Here is a 22637-nt window from a genome sequence, read left to right as displayed (position 1 = left end):
TCATTCTGGGCATCCAATCCAGCCTTTCATGGTGTGTGCTTCATCAGGCCCCTGGTTCACATGCTGAGTGCCTTATAAGCCTGGCCAGCACTAGTATATTCTCATTAACAGTCAGCTTCGTTTGGGAGGGTGCTTCACTTTCAAAGCTACCCAGTATAATGCATACAATGCAGTACAAGCGGAACTCACTCAGAAGTAGCACCTGAGCTTCAAATAGACTCTCCTGATCATTCTACTGAGTAAGATTCTCCACATTTAAGAATCAATACAGGATTTACTTGCGAGGATAGTGTATAAAAATGGAATAGTTTTTCTATTTCTGGACTGAAACCAAACTCCTAATTGTAGTTATTCAACATTATCAGAATCCCTATTTATTTTGGCAGAACAGACAAAAGGACGTGGAATGTACTTTCTGCTACAGCCATTACAGCCAACTAGATTTGAGTGCTGCCGCTGGTAAGTTAATTGAATAGCCAAGTTATGTTGTCCTTACCCAAGTAGACAGTGGAAAGGAATAATGGCAGAGGCCATGATGCAAGTCTGGCCACAGCCATGCATCCCATCTGTGGTGATCTTAGTCCTGAGATCACCTATGTCCTAGGCCACGAACTGAATCATGTACTAGTACCATATCTGACTTCGTAGCTTTCCAGGGGAAAAGACTAGGAGATCCGGACATGACTAGGCCTGTGTCCTCAGTCACATAAGCTGTGCTGCGTACACTTGAACTGCACTACACAAGGTTGCCCTGGGCCTTGACCTGTACTTCTTCTAAACGTTATAATAAACCTTTTGGTAAGGTACTGCCTGAGAACTGCTTTGTTTTCCAGAGGGATCATTGCTCAGGCTTTTTCCCCCGGATAATTTGAACTATTTGACGATTCCTATTTGGTTTGTATCTGAGAGAGAGAGCCCTGCCTTGCTGATAAACAGCAGGTCACCTTCTCATGTGTTCCTCTGAGGCTGTTCATTCACATCTGTAGTTGGACTCCTCCTACTGTCTTCTTTACTGTTCCTGACCTGCACTGCTGCTAACTCAAATCCTCCCTTTTCCCCCAGAAAGCTATCAAATCAGATATACTACATGAATCAATTTAGTTGAAAAAGTCCAATCTTGGCCCTCATTTAGCTAGAAAACCACAAATATCTACTGTCTTTTAAAGTTTTGAGACTTGAGATATAAAAGGAAACAGACCAACATCATAGTGTTTTATTGACAAAACCATAGGAAAAGGCAGTTTTAGGATGTAAAGTAAAAATGGTTCTCTGAAATATCTACACAAACGTGAATTCTGAAAAGTTTTCATTAAAATCGTATTTCATACAATTATAAACTAATGAGGAACAAAACAATTTTCAACTTCTCCATAACCCAGACTGAGCTTGATTTATGCTTGCCATACAGAAGCAGGAACTCTTCCCAGAGAGGGTGGTGGCTCCCACACAGCTGACAGCCAGGCTTGGCTGTTACCTAAGCCCCATCTTCCCAGTCAGTGTTCAAAACAAGGGCACAAGGTCTGGCTTTTCAAAAAAAAAAAAAAAAAAAAACAACCATATAGATTCCAAGAAACTTTTTTTTTTTTTTGAGACAAGGTCTCATTCTGTCACCCAGGCTGGAGTGCAGTGGCCTTTCACGGCTCACTGCAGCCTTGACCTCCCTGGCTCAAGCAATCCTTTCACCTCAGCCTCCTGAGTATCTGGGACTACAGGCTTGTTCCACCCCATGTTACCCAGGCTGGTCTTGAACTCCTGGACTTAAGCAATCCTCCAACCTCAGCCTCCAAAGCGCTGGGATTATAGGTGTGAGCCACCACGCTCTGCTAAAAGTTCACATTTAATACTCTCTTTTAGGTCTCATAGTGTACTGGTTTACATTCTTACTACATCTTAGATTCTCTTGTTACCCTTTGAAAAGATGATAAGTGACTACAGCACATTTACAAAGTGACTGCCATCTCCACCTTTTGTGCTTGGGGAATGTGTGGCAACTGTCTACTAGAAAAAAGATCAGGCCTCCCAACCCTTTGAAGGGCAGCAAACCCACACTTTATTTGGTGCTTGGGTAACTTGAATATAACATGGCTCCCTTGCTGTAAGCAAATGTTTTAGAGCTGAATTTTTCCTTTTTTTTTTTTTTTTTTAAGCACAGAAGTTCACCAGGGCTAGTAGAAAATTTCAAGTTAAGAAAATAACTCTTGCTGGGTGCGGTGGCTCATGCCTGTAATCCAAGCACTTTGGGAGGCCGAGGCGGGCGGATCACCTGAGGTCAGGAGTTCAAGACCAGCCTGACCAACATGGATAAACCCCATCTCTACTAAAAATACAAAATTAGCTGGGTGCCGTGGCGGGTGCCTGTAATCCCAGCTACTGAGGAGGCTGAGGCAGGAGAATCACTTGAACCCAGGAGGCAGAGCTTGCAGTGAGCCGAGATCGCACCATTGCACTCCAGCCTGGGCAACAAGAGCGAAACTCCGTCTCCAGAAAAAAGAAAGTGAAGTCTTTAATTTTCTTAAATAATCCTCATATGTACTATCCACATTGTGGAAAAACTGAAATACGCAGTCTGGACACTGCACTGAGATTCCGGCATACTGGCACAGACACAGCTATGTCGCATCTTACAGACTACAACAGACAACAGGCTTAACTGCAAGAGGTTTACAGACAAAACTTTACATAGATGTGCTAGAAGAATTCCAAACTGCTGTCAAAGAGAGTATAGGAATCGGTCTGAAGAGAACTCCGCCCAGTCCCTTCTGTTTGGTCACTGCAGCTGCACTCTGTATGCACCTATTAGCAACTTAACCTGTTGAAAGAAAAGAACGCAGGTGTCAGTACAGATCCAGATTTCCCCTTTCTTACAAGAAAAAACCCACAAATGGCCAAGATTTGCTTCTATTATTTGGCAATATTTTCAAGTTGCTTGTCAATTTACATTGTTAGATCATTGCCATTTTAATTCAAGAAATAATTCCAAGTGCTTACAATTTTATATTACTGTTTTATTAGAGAGACTATTTTGTCCAGCTTCCTTTCATACAAGAGGTTAGGGACCGGCCTAAAGACATACATTTGGCAATTCCATACCAAGGCCTAGATCATGATTCAGATGGCTCCATCCTCTAGAGAGGCATCTTTCTCAGCTGCAACCTAGTCCTTTTCCTGCCGCATTATTATGTCTAACACATTGTAAACTGAGAGAGGGTGCACCTAGCATCACTACCCTAGGGAGTGCCTGTCTCTAGGACAGGTACACCAGGATTCTTGGAATTTTTTTTCTAATGTTGATAAAGTAATCTGGAGCAACAACTTGAGTAGTGACACTAAATGTGAAGAAAGGACTGTCACCTTGGCAGAGGGTGCTTCTGTCAACCTTATGAAGAGTTTATTGGGACCTGCAACAGGGCTGAATGAGTAAACAAAATGACTGTCCTACAATGGAAAGAGAAAAAAAAAAGTCAGTGTTTTCAAACTTACACCAGAAGCCCTTAAAACACCAATGATGTAAAAGAATCATAAATAAGTTTAATTTTTTATTTCATAAGTCAAGATGTTGTGGAGGAGGCCAAGGCGGACAATCGCTTGAGCCCAGAAGTTTGAGACCAGCCTGGCCAACGTGGTGAAACCCCATCTCTACAAAAAATACAAAAAATTAGCCGGATGTGGTGGCATGCATTTTTAGTCCCAGGTAGTTAGGAGGCTAAGGTGGGAGGATTGCTTGTGCCTGGGAAGTCAAGACTCCAGTGAGCTGTAATCCACGCCACTGCACTCCAGCCTGGACAACAGAGCGAGACCCTGTCTTCAAAAAAAAAAAAAGTGATTTATTTTTCCCTTGATTTATTAAAAATATACAAATGACAGAATCAATCTGGGAAATTGGATTAGAATGCCCCCAGCAATATACAGTACAAGTGTTAAAATGTCTGTATCTAGCAAATTTTGCTTAATTCAGTCCAAGGAAATAATTCTAACAGTGGCAAAATAATTATGTACAAAGAATCTTTGAGATCATTAAGTATTTATATTCAGAACAATGCTGGCCCTAAGACAGTATGGTGAGCACAATTTAAGGCAAAAAATAAGCAGGAAAAATTCCTACTGACAAAACTTAGGATAATTTTACTTTATGGGTATTGCCTCATTCCCAACCACTATTACTGGATCGTTTTCTGAATGCTTATATTTTATTAAGACACAGAAATTTAAAATTAAGTCATCTGTGCTTTTGATTAGAAGAATGTACTTTTCAGTAGTGAAATACAGAGTATCTTACCAGAAAAACAGGAAGCTGAAATTTATCATTCAGAACTACAGCTTGTACACTACACGGTCCACAGAGCCGAGCAATAACTTCTTTACCCAAAAAGTTTGCATGGAAGATAAACAGCAGGATGCCAGAGCCTGAAAATGGGAGATGTGTGTGAATTACTTCAAATGCAACCTTCAGTCCCCAGAGGAACACTCAACACCAGATGGAAGCGGGCCCCTGAGCTGGGCCTGGTCAGACAGGCATCACCCACTCTGCCTGGAGGCTCAGAGGAGGCTGGCCCTCTCAAAGCTTGTGTCACCTGGCATTTTTCAACCACAGAACTCTTTTTACCTTTTGCCCAAGTAATCTCTACTGACAGTTCCTGGAAAAGACTTACGTATGATTTTCTACACTGAAGTTATTTAACTGGTATTTAAACACTGCTGCTGAATGTGCACATGTCCCAGGGACATTCCTGTGGTGGGCATCTTTGGGTATGGGTCTGAGTGGTTTTCCATTTTCTTCCACATACCCTTTTGCCCCTTCCAATTTTTCTGATTAATACATAACCAAAAATTGGCCAGGCATGGTGGCTCATGTCTGTAATCCCAGCACTTTGGGAGGCAGAGGCAGGTAGATCATTTGAGGCCAGGAGTTCAAGATCAGCCTGGCCAATATGGTGAAACCCCCATCTCTACTAAGAACACAAAATTTAGCTGGGTATCATGGTGGGCACCTGTAATTCCAGCTACTCGGGAGGTTGAGGCAGGAGAATTGCTTGAACCCGGGAGGCGGAGGTTGCAGTGAGCCGAGATCGCACCACTGCACTCCAGCCTGGGGAACAGTGTGAGACTCCTCAAAAAAAAAAAAAAAAAAGTTGGTGGATGCAGACATTGTACACATGCTGAGAAAACTGCAGGCCCAGCAGTTGTAGGTGTCAGTGGGGGCTCAGGTTCACCAGGGCCAGCTCAGGGCATCGTTCTCTGGTACTCATACCTGGCAATGCAGATGGTCCACCCGAATAATCAAAACTATAAATTACTGAACGCGCACGGTGGCTCACGCCTGTAATCCCAGCACTTTGGGAGGCTGAGGCAGGCGGATCACTTGAAGCCAGAAGGCAGAGGTTGCAGTGAGCCAAGATCATGCCATGCACTGCAGCCTGGGTGACACAGGGAGACTCCATCTCAAAACAACAACAACAACCTGATAAGTTCTCTCAACACTAAGATATTACAAACGGCTCTTTCAGGGGCAGGGCTATATGTTCTTAAATACATTTTCCAGGAATGAATACAAACCATTTACAAAATGGGGAACAGGGGTTTCTAAGCAAAAAAAGCCAGAGCCCGGTTTCCTCCCCTCGGCAGACTGCACTGCCTCCACGTCTGCCTGGCACCACGTGTAGAGAGGGCCAGCCGCAGCCCTGCCTGGAGAGGGTCTGTCTAGCAGAGGCTAGAGAGGAAAGTGGCTTCTCCATCTCTTTCCACTCAGCTTTACTATGGAGCAAGACTATTTTTTTCTTTTTCAAAGGGCAAAGACTATTACCAACAACAAAATTCAGGGAAAAAACATTCTAGGCTTAGAATCTTGACGCTGAATTTTAATAAAACTCATTGAGAACTAGTATGATTATTAAGACCTAACTTCCATGCTCTATATGGGTGTTAAAACAGGGATGGGGTGTCAGCTGGATGTCTCTTCCACCAGAGTGGCTCTACTGTTAACCGGTCTGCAGAATTATTACACGTAATGGAATTTCCTTAAAGTTTTGTTCCAAGAAAGGATTCTGTCTAAAAATCTGTTAATATAGTGTCACACTTCACATAGAAAAGTGTGAAGGGAGGCATCGGCTTACCTTCTGGTATGTTCTGTGGGGGTTTGTAATTGAAATCTGTTGAAAAATCTGGACCTTCACAGAGTCGATGACATGCGATTGGAAAAACTGGTTCTAGCAGAGCAAGGCGAGCTTCAAAGTAATCCTTTATTGTCTCTTCTGCTACTCTTGAAAGTCTAAGAAAAAAAAATAGTACGTGTTAACATTAATGTAGAAAAGAACCACAAGCCTGTCGAATACCAGTGAGGGCTTCCCAGGCCAACCTTCCAAACAAAGACCTGCAGCTCTGCCTGCCTCCGCTTTCCAGCTCTACTTCCACCCAGCACCTGACACCCGTGTGTCTGTCTTGTTGTCCATCTCAGTGGAATTGAAGTTCTAAGAGGGCAAGTCTCTTCCCTCCACTGCCATTTCCATCTCCCCAGCCTTTAGAACAGTGCCTGGCACAAAGTCTATGCTTAATACATAGTTGTCTAATGAATCAGTGGAAAATCAGAAAGGGGAACCCCTCAGTACTGGGCAAATCAGGAAAGTGGGTCACTCTACTTGCTGGATCTATGCAAACACCCCGTGTGACCAGAGGAGTTGGGACTGCAGCCATCAGCAGCACTGAGTTCAACAGGCGCGGTCCCAGAGGCCCACCCGAGACCTGCTACATAAACACCGCCTTGAGTTCGCTACTGTCTGATATATGCGAGTTTCTGATATGTGTTGCCAAAAGAGTTCTTAAGTGATAGAAATACTAAATTGTGTTATAAGTATGAACCTGCAATAAAATAAAATATGATTGAGAATTTATTTGAAAAAGAATGAACTTGAATAAACTAGTAAATCTTGACAACCAACAACAGAATATTAGTCAGTGCTAAACAGAAGTGCACTATCGAGACATGGAAGGAATCTCGAATGCCTGTTGCTAAATGAAAGAGGCCAACCTGCAAAGACCAAATAATGTGTGATTCCACCTGTTCTGGAAAGGGCAAAATATGAAGGAATTAAATTACTGGTGGTTGTCAGGGGCTGGGGGAGGGAGGGATGAAGAGGTGGAAAACACAGGCTTTTTAAGGCAGTGAAACTATTCTGTATGACACTGTGATGAGGGATGGATGTCATTATGTATTTGTCCAAATTCATAGAATGCGTAACACTACGAGTGAGCCCTAATGTCAATGCTGCGCTCCAGGGGATTATGCCATGTCCCTGTAGGTTCCCCAGCTGTATGTCCCACTGTGGGTGACTGGGATCTCGACAGTCGGGGAGGATGGCGGTGGGGAGGCTTGGAAATCTGTACCTTCCGCTCAACTTTGCTGTGCTTAAAAGTGTTGCAAAAAATAAAGTCTATTAAAAAGAAAGACAAATGTTTAAAGTTTCTTTCTTTTTTTGGTGGTGGGGGGCGGAAACAGAGTGTTGTTCTGTCGCCCAGGCTGGAGTGCAGTGGTGTGATCTCAGGTCACTGCAACCTCCGCCTCCCGGGTTCAAGCGATTCTCCTGCCTCAGCATCCTGAGTAGCTGGGGTTACAGGTACCCACCACCACGCCCGGCTAATTTTTGTATTTTTAGTAGAGCCAGGGTTTCACCATGTTGGCCAGGATGGTCTCAAACTCCTGACCTTAAGTGATCCACCCGCCTCGGCCTCCCAAAGTACTAGGATTACAAGCGTGAGCCACTGTGCCTGGCCAAGTTTAAATGTTTTTAAGAAAACCTTTGCTAACCAAATTAAGAGCATACTTAATATTTAAGGAAAATACTCCCAGATAGGCCAGTGTTAAGTCTGAAATTTTCTGAGAGTTAAATAACTTGCAGAAAAATAATTCATATGCCATTTATTAAATCTGTGATCTACTGGAAACAAAACCATCAGGACTTGTGCTGGATGTTTTTCTGAGCAGTTACACACAGGCCACTCCAATTATAATATATTTACATAAACAGATGTATGATATAGGACTTAACTATGGCACAGTCGCTTCTCACTTACGTCTCTAAATGGTTCTTCAGCAAGTCGTACACAAGCACATTGTTAGACTGCTTCGCAAAGTGCAGGGCACTATTCTGGTGCTTTGACAAAATATTGCAGTCAGCTCCACATTCAATTACGAGTCGTACGATGTCTGAATTTCCTCTTTTACAGGCCTACGTCAGGTAAAAAGGAGTAACAATTACTTAGCTGTAAACTGTGGCATGGGTGCTGGTCCCTTCTCCATAGAACTCCTGGGGGTTCTGTGAAGAGAGGGCACAGGCCAGGGAAGAAGGATAGAGAACTTTTGGGGCCCGTCAGGCCACAGTGTTAGGAGTCACACAGCATTGCTTAAATGCAAGTGGGGAGTATCTTTGACTCAGGGGCCAACATAAAAATCTGTGTGCTACATTCAGTTAATATCTTCACTGAGTTTTCAGGAAATGGGCAACTTCAAAAAGGATGCTTCAGTCCCAAGACAGAACAGACACCAGGCCTTGCTAAGCAGTCCCCTGCTGCTGCCCTCTGTCCATGCCACGCTGTCCCCCGTGAGCCAGCCCCTCAGCAAGGCACAGAGATACGTAAGCCTGGCCTTCACTGTAGACAGCTTTGTCTCAGGAATCTCAAAAACACCTCTCAGGACCACAAAACACCCTCGAAACGTCCCCAGCTGCTGCTTTAAAGGAGACAACCCAAGCACAGATCCGAATCTGAACCTGCAAATGTACGATGGAGCTGTGGCACAGCTGACAGACTGTCTCCTTGTCTCTGTCACTTATTAGCCACGTGACTTCAGATAAGTCCCTTAATTCTTCTGAGTGGCACGTTTCCATTTGCGAAAAGAGGATAAGGGTGCCTGTGCCTCCCTACCCTGTGAGGCAGATGCTGGGGCAGCAGCGTCACTTTGCAGAGCAGCCTCCAGGAGCAGTGGCACTCCCGCAGCCCTAGGAGGAGCCGCCACACTACCCCGACAACGGTGTCATCCAGTGCTTCTGGCAGGGGGAACTCTGCCATCAGGGGAGCCTGGGCAATGCCTGAGACCTTTCTGGTTGTTACCCTGGGCATCCAGTGCAGAGGTTAGGGACGCCGTCCAGGACAGGCTCGGGACAGAGCGAGTGGCCCACATTACAGCCACGGGGAGGGTGAGAGGCCCTTCTGGGACCAACAGAGCCTGCAGTGACAGGTGAGGGCAGTCCCTCTGCACCTGCCCACTCTGGTAAGGACCAATGTTACACACTTTCTCCTCAGATAAAAAGGTTTTTAATTTCTGAAAATCACTATGTTTACATCTTCTCATTCTAAAACTCAAACTTCAACATGCTAAATCCTGAAAGCAATTAAAATACAGCTTTTCAGGAACAAACACTTAAATAAACCTCATGGCAGATAAAGGCAGTCTACTGAATTCAGACCCAGTAAAATAAATAAGTGCTACATGTCCACTCAGGGAAGAAACGCCACGCCCTCCCCAACCCACTTCCAGAGCCATCTCCCCTCTGCACCCCACTCCCCAGCTCAAAACATGTACCTCAGCAAGGCACACGGCCCTGAGGTGCTGACCTGGGGCACTCCCGCCTGCCTTCTGCCTGCTGTGTGGGGGAGGTGCTGCCAGCCCGTGGACCACTTCCTCCTCCTCCTCTGCTTCTCCCCACGCAGGCTCTTTCCATCTATGGCCCTTTTCTCCTTTCCAATTCCCCATGGATGACCCCACTCTCAACCTATGGCTACGGTCACTGTTGCAGAGCTGGACAGCAACAAACCTGAATCTCCAGCCCACACCTCTCTCCTGAGCCTAGATGCCCCTGTGAAATGTACAGAGGTGACATCTACACGACCCAACGCCCAACTCCCCCAGCTCTGCCAGCTGTGCCCCAACTTAGGAAATGGGATGCCCAGGCGTCACCTCCAGTTACCAAGCTCTTACCAAGTGGGCACCTCACCCACTCCATCCCTCCTGCCACTCCTGAAGTACAGACTTCTGTTATTTCACATAATCTGGAGACCCTCCTGACAAGTTTGCAAACTATCTTCTTCTCAATCTATGCCCCTTCTGTACTAAGCAGCATTAAAATACACAAATGAAAACCCTCTAATCCGATTCTACCCTTCTTCAGCTTCAACCTTGCTGTGGCTCCCCAGTGCCCTCAGGACGAACTCCCTAAGGCTTGGCATGAGGGGGCTTCTGTGCCCACCCACCTCTCTCATGCTCTAAATGCACCTGCGTGGCTGCAGTTCAGGGTACACCTGGTCATCTGTCACCAAGATGATGCTTGCAGAGGCCACCTCTGCTCCACACAAGACAACCACAGAAACAAATGAAGGGAAACAAAGACAAACCTCAGGCTCCCAAACAAAATGAACATTTCCATGAACCAAAAGGAAAGTGCTTGAGGCCAGGAGTTCAAGACAAGCCTGGGCAACACAGTGAGACCTTGTCTCTAATAAGAAAAAAAATGGCTGGGTGTGGTGGCTCGCACCTGTAGTCCCAGCTACTCGGGTGGCTGAGGGAGGCACTTGAGCTCTGGAAGCCAAGGCATCAGTGAGTCATGATGGTGCCACTGCACTCCAGCCCGGGCGACAGAAGGAGACTGTTTATGGGCCTCGTGCAGCAGGAGGACAAGGGACAGGTGGTCCAGGCCATCAGAAGAGGGTTCACAGTGAGACTTGATGCCAGGTGCCCTGCAGACCCAGGGCCTGGCTGTGCTCTTTTGCTTACTGGGGACAGCGGCTGGAATGGGCGCTGTGGGCAGGCCCCTGCTTGGCTCAATGGCTTACATGGAGCCAAGCATCCCAGGAAGGAAAGAGGACAGGTCCCCACAGGGAGCTGAGCCGGCCACCGCTGGCTGGGTGTCTGGACCTGCTATATCCTAACAGCATCCTGGGCCAGGAACCCACAACTGCCACAGAGGAACCAACCAGACCTGGCAGGGCCCCCTAAGACAAATGCCAAACTGCTGACCTTTCTCTCAAAACCTGTCTGCAAACCACGTTCCAGAACACAGGAACAAGCCCGAGGCAACAAATTCACCAACATAAAATGACGAACACACAGAGTGCACGAGGAACTCCGTCCCACCCCCAGGCCTGCACCTTCGAGGCCAGCAGCCTCCCTGCTGCTCCAGCTGCGGCCGGAGTGCTCCCTCCCGGCTGACTTGACTGCCGTTTAGGACACAGTGTGGCACCTGCCTCATCCACCCTAAGGATTGTCAGGGTCCCCAGGGCCCAGCTCGGAGCACTTCCCTGTGACCTCATGGCTCTCTGTGCCTGTTCTGATCACACCACTGCCCACACTGAGCTCTCACTGCTACCCTGCCAGCCCGCTTCTCCTTCTCCCCTGCAAGCGGCTGACTCTAGGACTGTCTTGGTACCCACTCTGTTCTCAGTCCCCAGCACGGTGCCTGGCAGTGGCAGATGCCAACACGAGCACCTGCCAACGTAGTGAAGAAAGGGATGACCTGCAGGAGGGATTTACCTTCATCAGTGCAGTCTCACCATTGCTTTGCTGGACATTTACAAAAGCTCCTGCTTCCAAAAGAATAGCCACTGTTGTTAAAAAGTTCTATGAAAAGAAAAAAAGGCAAATTTAATTTCCCAAATTATTTAAAAGACAGTTTTCAGATATTTCGAAATTTTTAGTCATCAGGAAAAATACCCAGCAGGTTCTATCACAAGTGGTTGCGGGCTGCAGCATTCCCGTGGGGCCACGGGGGTGCACCCCGCCCCACAGAGGCCCAAACGTGGCCACTCACTGTGCTGCCAGCAACTGCGAATGGAACCGCTAGCTCCAACCTAAGAACCTCTGCATATAAATCCTTTAAAAAGATAATATATGGAAACATTTCAATTAAATTATTAACCAAAAGGAATACAAATACCATTTATTCAAAAAAATTAATTATCTAAGATTAAAATTAATATTAGTACTTTAATCAGAGTATTTTAATATAAATTACTTCCAACGAGATAAATCACATTTTGAAATGTGATTACAATGTACTACTGATGATAAATCCATTCATTACATGTCACAGATCAACTGAAACATAAAATTAAAAAGTTACTCCAGCTGGGTGCGGTGGCTCATGCCTGTAATCCCAGCACTTTAACTGAGGCAGGAGGATCACTTGAGCCCAGGCTGGGCAACACAGTGAGACCATGTCTTTACAAAAATTTTTAAAATTAGCCAGGTGTGGTGGTACACACTTAGTCCCAGCTACTTGGGAGGCTGAGGCGAGAGGATTGCTTGAGTCCAGGAGTTTGAAGCTACAGTGAGTTATGATGGTGCCACCTGCACTCCAACCTGTGTGACAGAGTGAGACCTTATTTCTAAAAATAAATTTTTAAAAAGCTATGGGACCGTGTGACAGCCGGGCGCGGTGGCTCACGCCTGTAATACCAGCACTTTGGGAGGCCAAGGCAGGCAGATCACGAGGTCAGGAGATCGAGACCATCCTGGCTAACATGGTGAAACCCCATCTCTACTAAAAATACAAAGAAATTAGCCGGGTGTGGTGGCAGGTGCCTGTAGTCCCAGCTACTCAGGAGGCTGAGGCAGGAATGAACCCGGGAGGTGGAGCTTGCAGTGAACTGAGATCGTGCCACTGCACTCCAGCCTCGGCGACAGAGCGAGACTCCGTCTAAAAAAAAAAAAAAAAAGCGATGTGACCGTGTGACTGCTATATTTCACTACCAAAGAGATCCTCTCAGTCCATCGGCAGGAATACCATGAAAGCTCTGAAACTGATGCATGAGAAGCCACAAACCTTCTCCGCAGCATGAATGAGGGCGGTGGTCCCGTTCTTCTGCCGACCGTTCACTTTCGCGCCTTTTGTGATGAGGAGTCGCAGGAGGTCGTCCTGCCCTCCGGCGGCGGCAAGCATCACCAGTGTCATTCCACTGGAATCCTGTGTTGGTTTGTTAAATAAAAAACGTGTTAATCTTTAGTCAGAACAATTTCAGAACCAAGTCTTCTCACTCGAGATGTTTCAGTGTGAAAACACTAATAGGCACTGATTTAGGCATCTGCTTAGGATTTTCACTAAAATATCCCAACCATCAGAAGCTACTAGCTTTTAGAGTATGTTTTCACATATGAATGTTTGCATAAAATTTTACAACTTTCCTCTATAGGCCTACCTTGTTTCACTGAGCTTTGCTTTACTGCACTTCACAGGGACTGTGTTTTTTACAAAGCGAAGGTTTGTGGTAACCCTGCCACAAGCACGTTTATTCACATCATTACCCCACAGCATGTGCTCATTTTGTGTTGTTGTGTCAGCATTTTTTAGCAATAAAGTGTTGTAAATTAAGATATATAGGTTTTTTAAAAGATGTAATGCTATTCACATTTAGACTACAGTATAGTGTAAACCTAAATTTTATATGCACCAGGAAACCAACAAATTTGTGTGACTCGCTTTATTCCAACAGTCTGGAACCAAACCCACGATATCTCCAAGGAATGCTTCAATTTGTTTTGTTGGTGTTGTTTTTCTTTCTTTCTTTTTTATTGAGACAGGGTGTTGCTATGTCAGCCCAGGCTGGTCTCAAACTCCTGGGCTCAAGCACTCCTCCTGCCACAGCCTCAAGTAGATGGGATTACAGGTGCATGCCACCACGCCCAGCTCTCATTTTTGTATCTTCTTTTTGTTTTGTGTATTAAATCCTAAAGGCACATGAAAAGTTTGCACCATACAAAATGAACAGTGAATTTTTGGGGGGCATACGATCAAATTTTCTACCTAGAAAATCCAAAACAAGTAACTTAAAAACTATAAGAATTTCATTAAATGACTGGAGTTACACACACTTATGTGTACAAAGACATCCATAGCTTTACCATCGACAAGCAATAACCAGTTAGAAAACAAAATGTAAATGAAAAAAGACTCTAATGACCATTATAAAACATATAGGCATACATCTATAGGAAATGTGCAACGTCTATATGAATGAAAAAACCCATAGAACTTTGCTTAAGGATATAAATGAAGAGCTGAGTGAATGTAGAATTACCATGTTCCTAGACAGAAGATGCAAAAAGTAAATGTCAATTCTCAATCTATATTATTTCATGCAATTTTAATCAAAATCCCAATAATTTTGTGAATTGTAATCCCAAAGGATTAAACCTAAAAAATCCACAGCTAAGCTAAAAAACTAAAGAATATAAAAATATTTTCTAAGCAAGACAAGATACCCAAAAGCCATAAATGTAAAAGATCGACAGATATGACTGCCTAAAACTAAAAATCTTCAAGCAATACAAGACTCAAACACAAACCTAAAATCTAGGGAGAAAGGGTCAATATGCTTCCATTAAAAAATCCATACGTGGCCGGGCGCGGTGGCTCACGCCTGTAATCCCAGCACTTTGGGAGGCGGAGGCAGGCAGATCACAAGGTCAGGAGATCGAGACCATCCTGGCTAACATGGTGAAACCCCGTCTCTACTAAAAAAAAAAAAAATACAAAAAATTAGCCGGGCGAGGTGGCAGGCGACTGTAGTCCAGCTACTCGGGAGGCTGAGGCAGGAGAATGGCGTGAACCCGGGAGGCGGAGCTTGCAGTGAGCTGAGATCACACCACTGCACTCCAGCCTGGGCAACAGAGCGAGACACTGTCTCAAAAAAAAAAAAAAAAAAAATCCATACGTATCAGTATGAAAAATCCCCAGCTACAACAGGAGAGATGGACCATTGTTGTAAATGGGACAACCATCAAAGAAACACAAATGACTACAGGAAAATGGTCTCACTCTACGCTCTCAAGAGTGGCAGAGGGTAAACCACATACAAAACAGGTAGACCATAACCAAACCAAACCATCACTTTTAGAGGGGAGGGGGTTGGAATTAAAGGGACTATAATTGTACATTTATAGGGTTCTACAATTTTTTTATTTTACAAAGTGAACGTGCATTATTATTATTTTTTTTTTGAGATGGGAGTCTTGCTCTGTTGCCCAGGCTGGGGTGCAGTGGTGTGATCTCCACTTACCACAGCCTTGACCTCCCAGGCTCAGGTGATCCTGTCACCTCAGCCACCCAAGTAACTGGGACCAAAGGTGTACACCACCATGTCCAGCTAATTTTTGTATTTTTTGTAGAGTTGGGGTTTCACCATGGAGCCCAGGCTGGTCTTGAATTCCTGGGCTCAAGCAATCCTCCTGCCTCGGCCTCCCAAAGTGCTGGGATTACAGGTGTGCACCACCACGCCCAGCCTTTTGTAATTAAAATAAATGAAAAGTTAAACTGAATTCTTTCAAGTGTTACTTTCCATTTTCCTTTCATGAGATTTTTCAACGACATATTACCTCTTGGTCCAGGTTATATTCTTCATTTGAATTAAGTGCAACTTTTACAGTAATATAATCCCCATTTTTCACAGCATCCCTTAACACATCTAAAATGAAAGAAAAAATAAGTTAGATTTTATAAATCTAGATTTGTGAAAGGGATTTCAATATTTCCAAAACTACTCACTACTTGGAATTGCATCTGTTGCAGCAAAATTCTCATCTTTCCCATCAAGGTGCTTTTGGAAATCTTCTAACTTCATCCATTCCAACTGCAGGTCCATGCCCAAACTCAGAATCTGCTGCCTGCCATCTGGAACACACAATAGCCTTGTTAACATACATTTGTCTGAAGTATAAAAAACCCACAATGTTGTTTATGAAATTTGTGGTGTCTTAACCAAAGCTTTATGTACACTTTTAACACAAGTCATTGTATAATGGGGTCTTTTAATTGATAAAATCCCCAATTTTCTTTGGGAAGTAATATGAACGATACACATTTAGAAGCCATGGTACTCTGAAGGCATAAAGATAAATAGGTAAGCTGTCATTGTAAAATAGCAAAGGAGGAATTTTAAGACTAAGTAGCTCAAAGGAAGGAGGGATCGGGGATCTGGTAAGAGGAAATGCAATTCTAATGTTACTCTTCTCCCTTACACCATTCTTCTTGGACATACGCTGCTTCCAACCATGTACAGATAAAGCCATTCTCAGCATGTGAGCTATCCCAGCATGTGAGTCAAAGGCACTGCTTATGGATCCTTCCAGACTCCCACAGGCCCCTACGTCTGGAAGCCTCCTGCTCCCAGTGCCCTGGCCCACACCCACCCCCGTGAGGTATTGCTAGAGTCTTCCCCGAGAGGACCTACAGGCACGGGAACACTGAGGACGCATGTGTTCAGCCTTTATCACCACTGCAATCAATCACAGACTTCAGTGCAGCTCATTTGGGAGTAATTCACAATGGTTATGTGCTTTTTTTACAAGTGAAAAACAGAACTACTTGATGGTAGAGTTAAAGGATTTTCACCTCAAACCAGTTCCTCAAACTATATAGATGATGTTAGGCAGATGGCCTGGCCACAGAAAAAAAGTTTGTAAAACATATGCAATAAATGAAGAACTTTTCCAAAGCCCTCAACTCAAACTAACACTTCTGCTAACTCTGAGAGCTGACAGCAGAGAAACAGCACAGCCTTTGGGCTGTCCATCCTGGTGCAGCATCCCAGGTCTATCAGCAATGGTAATAGTGAAAGCCACTAGCAATCATAAGACATGTTAACGTATTTACATGAATGGATTTATTTCCTCCATACACAATAACCTGTAAGGGGAGACATGTTACAGATGAGAGAGGCTGGGAGAGGCTCCAGGGTTTGCTCAGAGACACACAGCAGTGAGTGGCAGAGCCAGTCTTCTTATTCAGGTGTCTGAGTCCCCCATGAAGCCCCCACCTGCTATGCCCCATGACCCATCCCACCACTGAGGAAGCAATGTGGAAAGATTGTGGAAGCAGAACAGATGAGGTCTTTATGAACTGAGATAATACCACCAAACTCACAGGACTGCTGTAAGAACAGAGAGCATGCCTAGACCAGAACCACTGGAAAGGCTGAGCTGCAGCTCAGATTGTGGTCTCTAACAAAGCAAACTGGTTCAAAACCCATGTTCATTCCTGACAAGTATGGGTCTTGCCTCTGGACCTGATATGCTTGATTTTCTTTTCTTTTTTTTTTTTTGAGACGGAGTCTTGCTCTGTCCCCAGGCTGGAGTGCAGTGGCGCCATCTCGGCTCACTGCAACCTCCACCTCCCAGGTTCATGTGATTTCTGTGCCTTGGCCTCCTGAGTAGCTGAAATTGCATGAGCTATGTTTTGCTCAAGCGCAAAAAAAAAAAAAGCTATTTTTTTGCTCATGCAAAAAAAATTTTCCCTGGCTAATTTTTGTATTTTGTAGTAGAGATGGGGTTTCAACATGTTAGCCAGGCTGGTCTCGAACTTCTGACCTCAAATGATCTGCCTGCCTCAGCCTCCCAAACTGCTAGGATTACAGGCGTGAACCACCGTGCCTGGACCCTAAAACTGTTTTCTAATAAAAATGGCATATATACATTTTAGTAACTTTCAAGCAATCAAGAAATCTTTAAAATTTTCTCCATACAGGCCTTTTTTTTTTTTTTTTTGAGACAGAGTTTTGTGCTGTTGCCCAGGCTGGAGTGCAGTGGCACTATCTCAGCTCACTGCAACCTCCACCTCCTGGGTTCAAGCAATTCTCCTGCCTCAGCCTCCTGAGTAGCTGGGACCACAGGCGTGTGCCACCACAACCGGCTAATTTTTGTATTTTTAGTAGAGACGGGGTTTCACCATGTTGGCCAGGCTGGCCTCGAACTCCTGACCTCAAGTGATCCACCCTCCACAGTCTCCCAGGATTACAGGCGTGAGCCACCGCGCCTGGCCCATCTTTTATGAACAATATTCTAAGCAATCTTTTAAATCTTTTAAATGTGTTGCTATTGAAAACTGTATGTTTTTATTTTTTATTTTTGAAAGAAAGTCTCACTCTTGTCCCCCAGGCTGGAGTGCGATGGCACGATCTCAGCTCACTGCAACCTCCGCCTTCCCGGTTGAAGTGATTCTCCTGCCTCAGCCTCCCGAGTAGCTGGGATTACAGACATGTGCCACCACGCCCAGCTAATTTTTGTATTTTTAGTAGAGACGGGGTTTCACCATGTTGGCCAGGCTGGTCTCAAAATCCTGACCTCAAATGAGCCACCCGCCTCGGCCTCCCAATGTGCTGGGATTATAGGTGTGAGCCACCGCGCCCGGCCCGAAAACTGTATCTTTTAAAAAATACATTTATTATTTATGTAGAAATGTATATAGGTTTAAAAAAGAAAATTGGCTTTTGTCACTGATCTTACATCCAGTCACCTTGCTAAATTTTTAATACTTCTAATAATTTATTTGTAGATTTTAGGTTTTTAATATGAATCTGATGACGACAGCTTTTTTTTTTTGTCAACTGTCTTGCTCTGTCGTCCAGGCTGAAGTGCAGTGGCACGATTTTAGCTCACTACAATCTCTGCCTCCTGGGCTCAAATGGCCCTCCTACCTTAGCCTCCTGAGTAGCTGGGACTACAGGTATGTGCCATCCTGCCTGGCTTATTTTATTTTATTTTATTACGTTGTTGTTGAGACGGAGTTTTGCTCTTGTTGCCCAGGCTGGAGTACAATGGCGCGATCTCGTCTCACTGTAACCTCCACCTTCCCGGATTTAAGCGATTATCCTGCCTTAGCCTCCCAAATAGCTGGGATTACAGGCATGCGCCTAATTTTGTATTTTTTGTAGAAGTGGAGTTTCACCATGTTGCCCAGGCTGGTCTCAAAACTTCTGAGCTCCAGCGATCTGCTTGGCCTCTCAAAGCACTGGGATTATAGGTGTGAGGCATCCCGCCTGGGTGACAGCTATTTCCCCTCCCCGTTCCTTTCCAATGCCTATGCCTTTTTTATTTCTTTGTCTTACTGTACTGAGTAGACCTTAGTATAATGTTGAATAAAAGTGTTGACAGAAGGCATCCTTGTATTATTCCTGGTTTAAAATCAATGTTTCTGGCCAGTCATGGTGGCTCATGCCTGTAGTTCCAGCACACTGGGAGGCTGAGGCAAGTGGATCACTGGAACCCAGGAGTTCAAGACCAGCCTGGGAAACATGGTGAAACCCATCTCTATAAAAAATCAAATCAAATCAATGTTTCCAATGTTTCACCATTATAACTCATGCTGCTAAAGGGTTTTTTGGTGGTGGTGGTGGTGGTGGTGGTGTTTTTGAGACAGGGTCTCACTCTGTTACCCAGGCTGGAGTACAGTGGTGTTATCATGGCTCACTGCATCCTCGAACTTCCGGGCTCAAGTGGTCCTCCTGTCTCAGCCATCCAAGTAGCTGAGGCTATAGGCAAATAGTACCACACCCAGCTTTTTAAATTTTTTGTACAGACAGGGTCTTGTTTTCCCAGGCTAGTCTTGAACTCCTGGGCTCAAGTGATCCTCTCATTTCAGCTCCCAAAGTGTTAAGATTGTAGGTGTGAGCCACCACGCCTGGCTTATGTTGCTAAAGGTTTAATGTCCTTTATCAATCGAGAAAGCTCCCTTTATTCATAATTTGTTTTTACTTTTTAATCAAGAATGCTATTAAATCAATTTCTCCTTTACAATTTGTAGGAAAAACCCAACGTGATCATGAGATTTTTTTTTAAAACAGGGCCAGATTAAATTTGCTAATATTTTGTGGGGGATTTTGCGTGTGACTTCGTTTAGTGAGCTTGGCCTGTCATTTTTCTTTTCTTTTTTTTTTTTTTGAGATGGTGTGTCGTTCTTGTTGCCCAGACTGGATTGCAATGGTTTCATCTCAGCTCACTGAAACCTCTGCCTCCTGGGTTCAAGCGATTCTCCTGCCTCAACTTCCTGAGTAGCTGGGATTACAGGCATGTGCCACCATATCCAGCTAATTTTGTATTTTTAGTAGAGAGAGGGTTTTTCCATGTTGGTAAGGCTGGTCTCCAACTCCCGACCTCAGGTGATTCACCCGCCTCGGCCTCCCAAAGTGCTGGGAATACAGGCATGAGCCACTGCGCCCGGCCTTTTCTTATATATAGTTTTTGTCTGGTTTTGGTACTGAAGTTATGATGGTCTCCCAGAATAAGTTAGCATTAGCATTCTTTGTCTATTTTTAGAACTTTTATAAGTTTGGTAGCCTTTGGTTTGAGAAACCCATCTGGCTTGGTGTTAAATTTATGAGGCTGTTTTTATTATTCCACGTTCTTTTTTTTATTATTATACTTTAAGTTCTGGGGTACATGTGCAGAGCGTGCAGGTCTGTTACATAGGCATACACGTGCCATGGCAGTTTGCTGCACCCCTCAACCTGTCATCTACATCAGGTGTTTCTCCTAATGCTATCCCTCCCGGAGCCCCCTACCCCCTGACAGGCCCTGGTGCGTGATGTTCCCCTCCCTGGGTCCATGTGTTCTCCTTGTTCAACTACCACTTATGAGTGAGAACATGTAGTGTTTAGTTTTCTGTTCTTGTGTTAGTTCGCTGAGAATGATGTTAGTCTGACAGGCTTCCCTTTGTGGGTAACCCGACTTTTCTCTCTGACTGCCCTTAACATTTTTTCCTTCATTTCAACCTTGGTGAATCTGATGATTACGTCTTGGGGATGCTCTTCTTGAGGAGTATCTTAGTGCTGCTCTCTGTATTTCCTGAATTTGAATGTTGGCCTGTCTTGCTAGGTTGGGGAGGTTCTCCTGGATAATACTCTGAAGAGTGTTTTCCAACTTGGTTCCATCCTCCTCGTCACTTTCACGTACACTAATTAAACGTAGATTTGGTCTTTTCACATAGTTCCATATTTCTTGGAGGCTTTGTTCATTCCTTTTCATTCTTTTTCCTCTAATCTTGTCTTCTCGCTTTATTTCATTAAGTTGATCTTCAATCTCTGATATCCTTTCTTCCGCTTACCGATTTGGTTACTGATACTTGTGTATGCTTCATGAAGTTCTCGTGCTGTGTTTTCAGCTCCATCAGGTCATTTCTGTTCTTCCCTAAACTGGTTATTCTAGTCAGCAATTCCTCTAACCTTTTCTCAAGGTTCTTAGCTTCCTTGCATTGGGTTAGAACATGCTCTTTTAGCTCAGAGGAGTTTATTACCCACCTTCTGAAGCCTACTTCTGTCAATTCGTCAAACTCATTCTCCGCCCAGTTTTGTTCCCTTGGCGAGGAGTTGTGATCCTTTGGAGAAGAGGTGTTCTGGTTTTTGCAATTTTCAGACTTTTTGCACTGGTTTCTCCCCATCTTTGTGGAGTTATCTACCTTTGGTCTTTGATGTTGGTGACTTTCAGATGGGGTGTCTGAGTGGACATCCTTTTTGTTAATGTTGATGCTATTCCTTTCTGTTTGTTAGTTTTCCTTCTAACAGGCACCTCTGCTGCGGGTTTGCTGGAGGCCCACTCCAGACTCTGTTTGCCTGGGTATCACCAGCGGAAGCTGCAGAACAGCAAAGATTGCTGCCTGTTCCTTCCTCTGGAAGCTTCGTCCCAGAGGGGCACCCGCCAGATGCCAGCCGGAGCTCTCCTGTATGAGGCGTCTGTTGGCCCCTACTGGGAGGTATCTCCCAGTCAGGAGACATGGGGGTCAGGGACCCACTTGAGGAGGCAGTCTGACCCTTAGCAGAGCTCAAATGCTGTGCTGGGAGATCCACTGCTCTCTTCAGAGCCGTGAGGCAGGGATGTTTAAGTCTGCTGAAGCTGCGCCCACAGCCGCCCCTTCCCCGAGTTGCTTTGTCCCAGGGAGATGGGGGTTTTATCTATAAGACCCTGACTGTGGCTGCTGCCTTTTTTCCAGAGATGCCCTGCCCAGAGAGGAGGAATCTAGAGGCAGTCTGGCCACAGCAGCCTTGCTGAGCTACGGTGCGCTCCTCCCAGTTCGAACATCCCGGAGGCTTTGCTTACACTATGAGGGTAAAACCACCTACTCAAGCCTCAGCAATGGCGGATACCCCTCCTCCCACCAAGCTCAAGTGGCCCAGATTGATCTCAGACTGCTGTGCTGGCAGCGAGAATTTCAAGCCAGTGGATCTTAGCTTGCTGAACTCTGTGGGGGTGGGACCCGCCAAGCCAGACCACTTGGCTCCCTGGCTTCAGCCCCCTTTCCAGAGGAGTGAACGGTTTTGTCTCGCTGGCATTCCAGGTGCCACTGGGGTATGGAAAAAAAACTCCTGCAGCTAGCTCAGTGTCGGCCCAAACAGCCACCCAGTTTTGTGCTTCAAATCCAGGGCCCTGGCGGCATAGCCACCAGAGGGAATCTCCTGGTCTGTGAGTTGCGAAGACCATGGGAAAAGCACAGTATCTGGGCCAGAGTGCACCGTTCCTCATGGCACAGTCCCTCAGGGATTCCCTTGGCTAGGGGAGGGAGTTCCCCAACCCCCTGCATTTCCCGGGTGAGGCAACGCCCGACCCTGCTTTGGCTCACCCTCCGTAGGCTGCACCCACTGTCCAACCAGTCCCAATGAGATGAACCGGGTACCTCAGTTGGAAATGCAGAAATCACCTGCTTTCTGTGTCAATCTCGCTGAGAATTGCGGAATGGAGCTGTTCCTATTTGGCCATCTTGCCAGCAATCCCGTATTTCATGTTCTTTTTTTATTTTGAGATGGAGACTCGCACTGTTGCCCAGGCTGGGGTGCAGTGACGTGATCTTGGCTCACCACAACCTCTGCCTCCTGGGTTCAAGCGATTCTCCTGC

The 22637-nt window shown here is 45.3% G+C and overlaps 1 protein-coding gene across 1 annotated transcript in view; it reads right to left on the bottom strand.

Moving 5' to 3' along the window:
* Positions 1 to 1198: 1198 nt before the first annotated feature.
* MPHOSPH8 (M-phase phosphoprotein 8) overlaps positions 1199 to 22637 on the bottom strand; it is a 68273-nt gene continuing 46834 nt past the window's right edge. The window contains exons 7-15 of the mRNA XM_034936381.3: positions 15525 to 15650; positions 15356 to 15444; positions 12807 to 12947; positions 11516 to 11602; positions 8065 to 8219; positions 6111 to 6265; positions 4277 to 4404; positions 3352 to 3435; positions 1199 to 2809 (exon numbers count right to left, since the gene is read on the bottom strand). Of these exons, the coding sequence (XP_034792272.1) occupies positions 2768 to 2809; positions 3352 to 3435; positions 4277 to 4404; positions 6111 to 6265; positions 8065 to 8219; positions 11516 to 11602; positions 12807 to 12947; positions 15356 to 15444; positions 15525 to 15650 (1007 nt within the window). The 3' untranslated portion in view covers positions 1199 to 2767. The remainder of the gene's footprint in view (positions 2810 to 3351; positions 3436 to 4276; positions 4405 to 6110; positions 6266 to 8064; positions 8220 to 11515; positions 11603 to 12806; positions 12948 to 15355; positions 15445 to 15524; positions 15651 to 22637) is intronic.

The sequence above is a fragment of the Pan paniscus genome, chromosome 14, assembly GCF_029289425.2.
Source record: "Pan paniscus chromosome 14, NHGRI_mPanPan1-v2.0_pri, whole genome shotgun sequence".
NCBI classification, from domain to species: domain Eukaryota; kingdom Metazoa; phylum Chordata; class Mammalia; order Primates; family Hominidae; genus Pan; species Pan paniscus.
The sequence above is the reverse complement of the archived record's forward strand: the minus strand, read 5'-3'. Positions and strand labels throughout refer to the sequence as shown.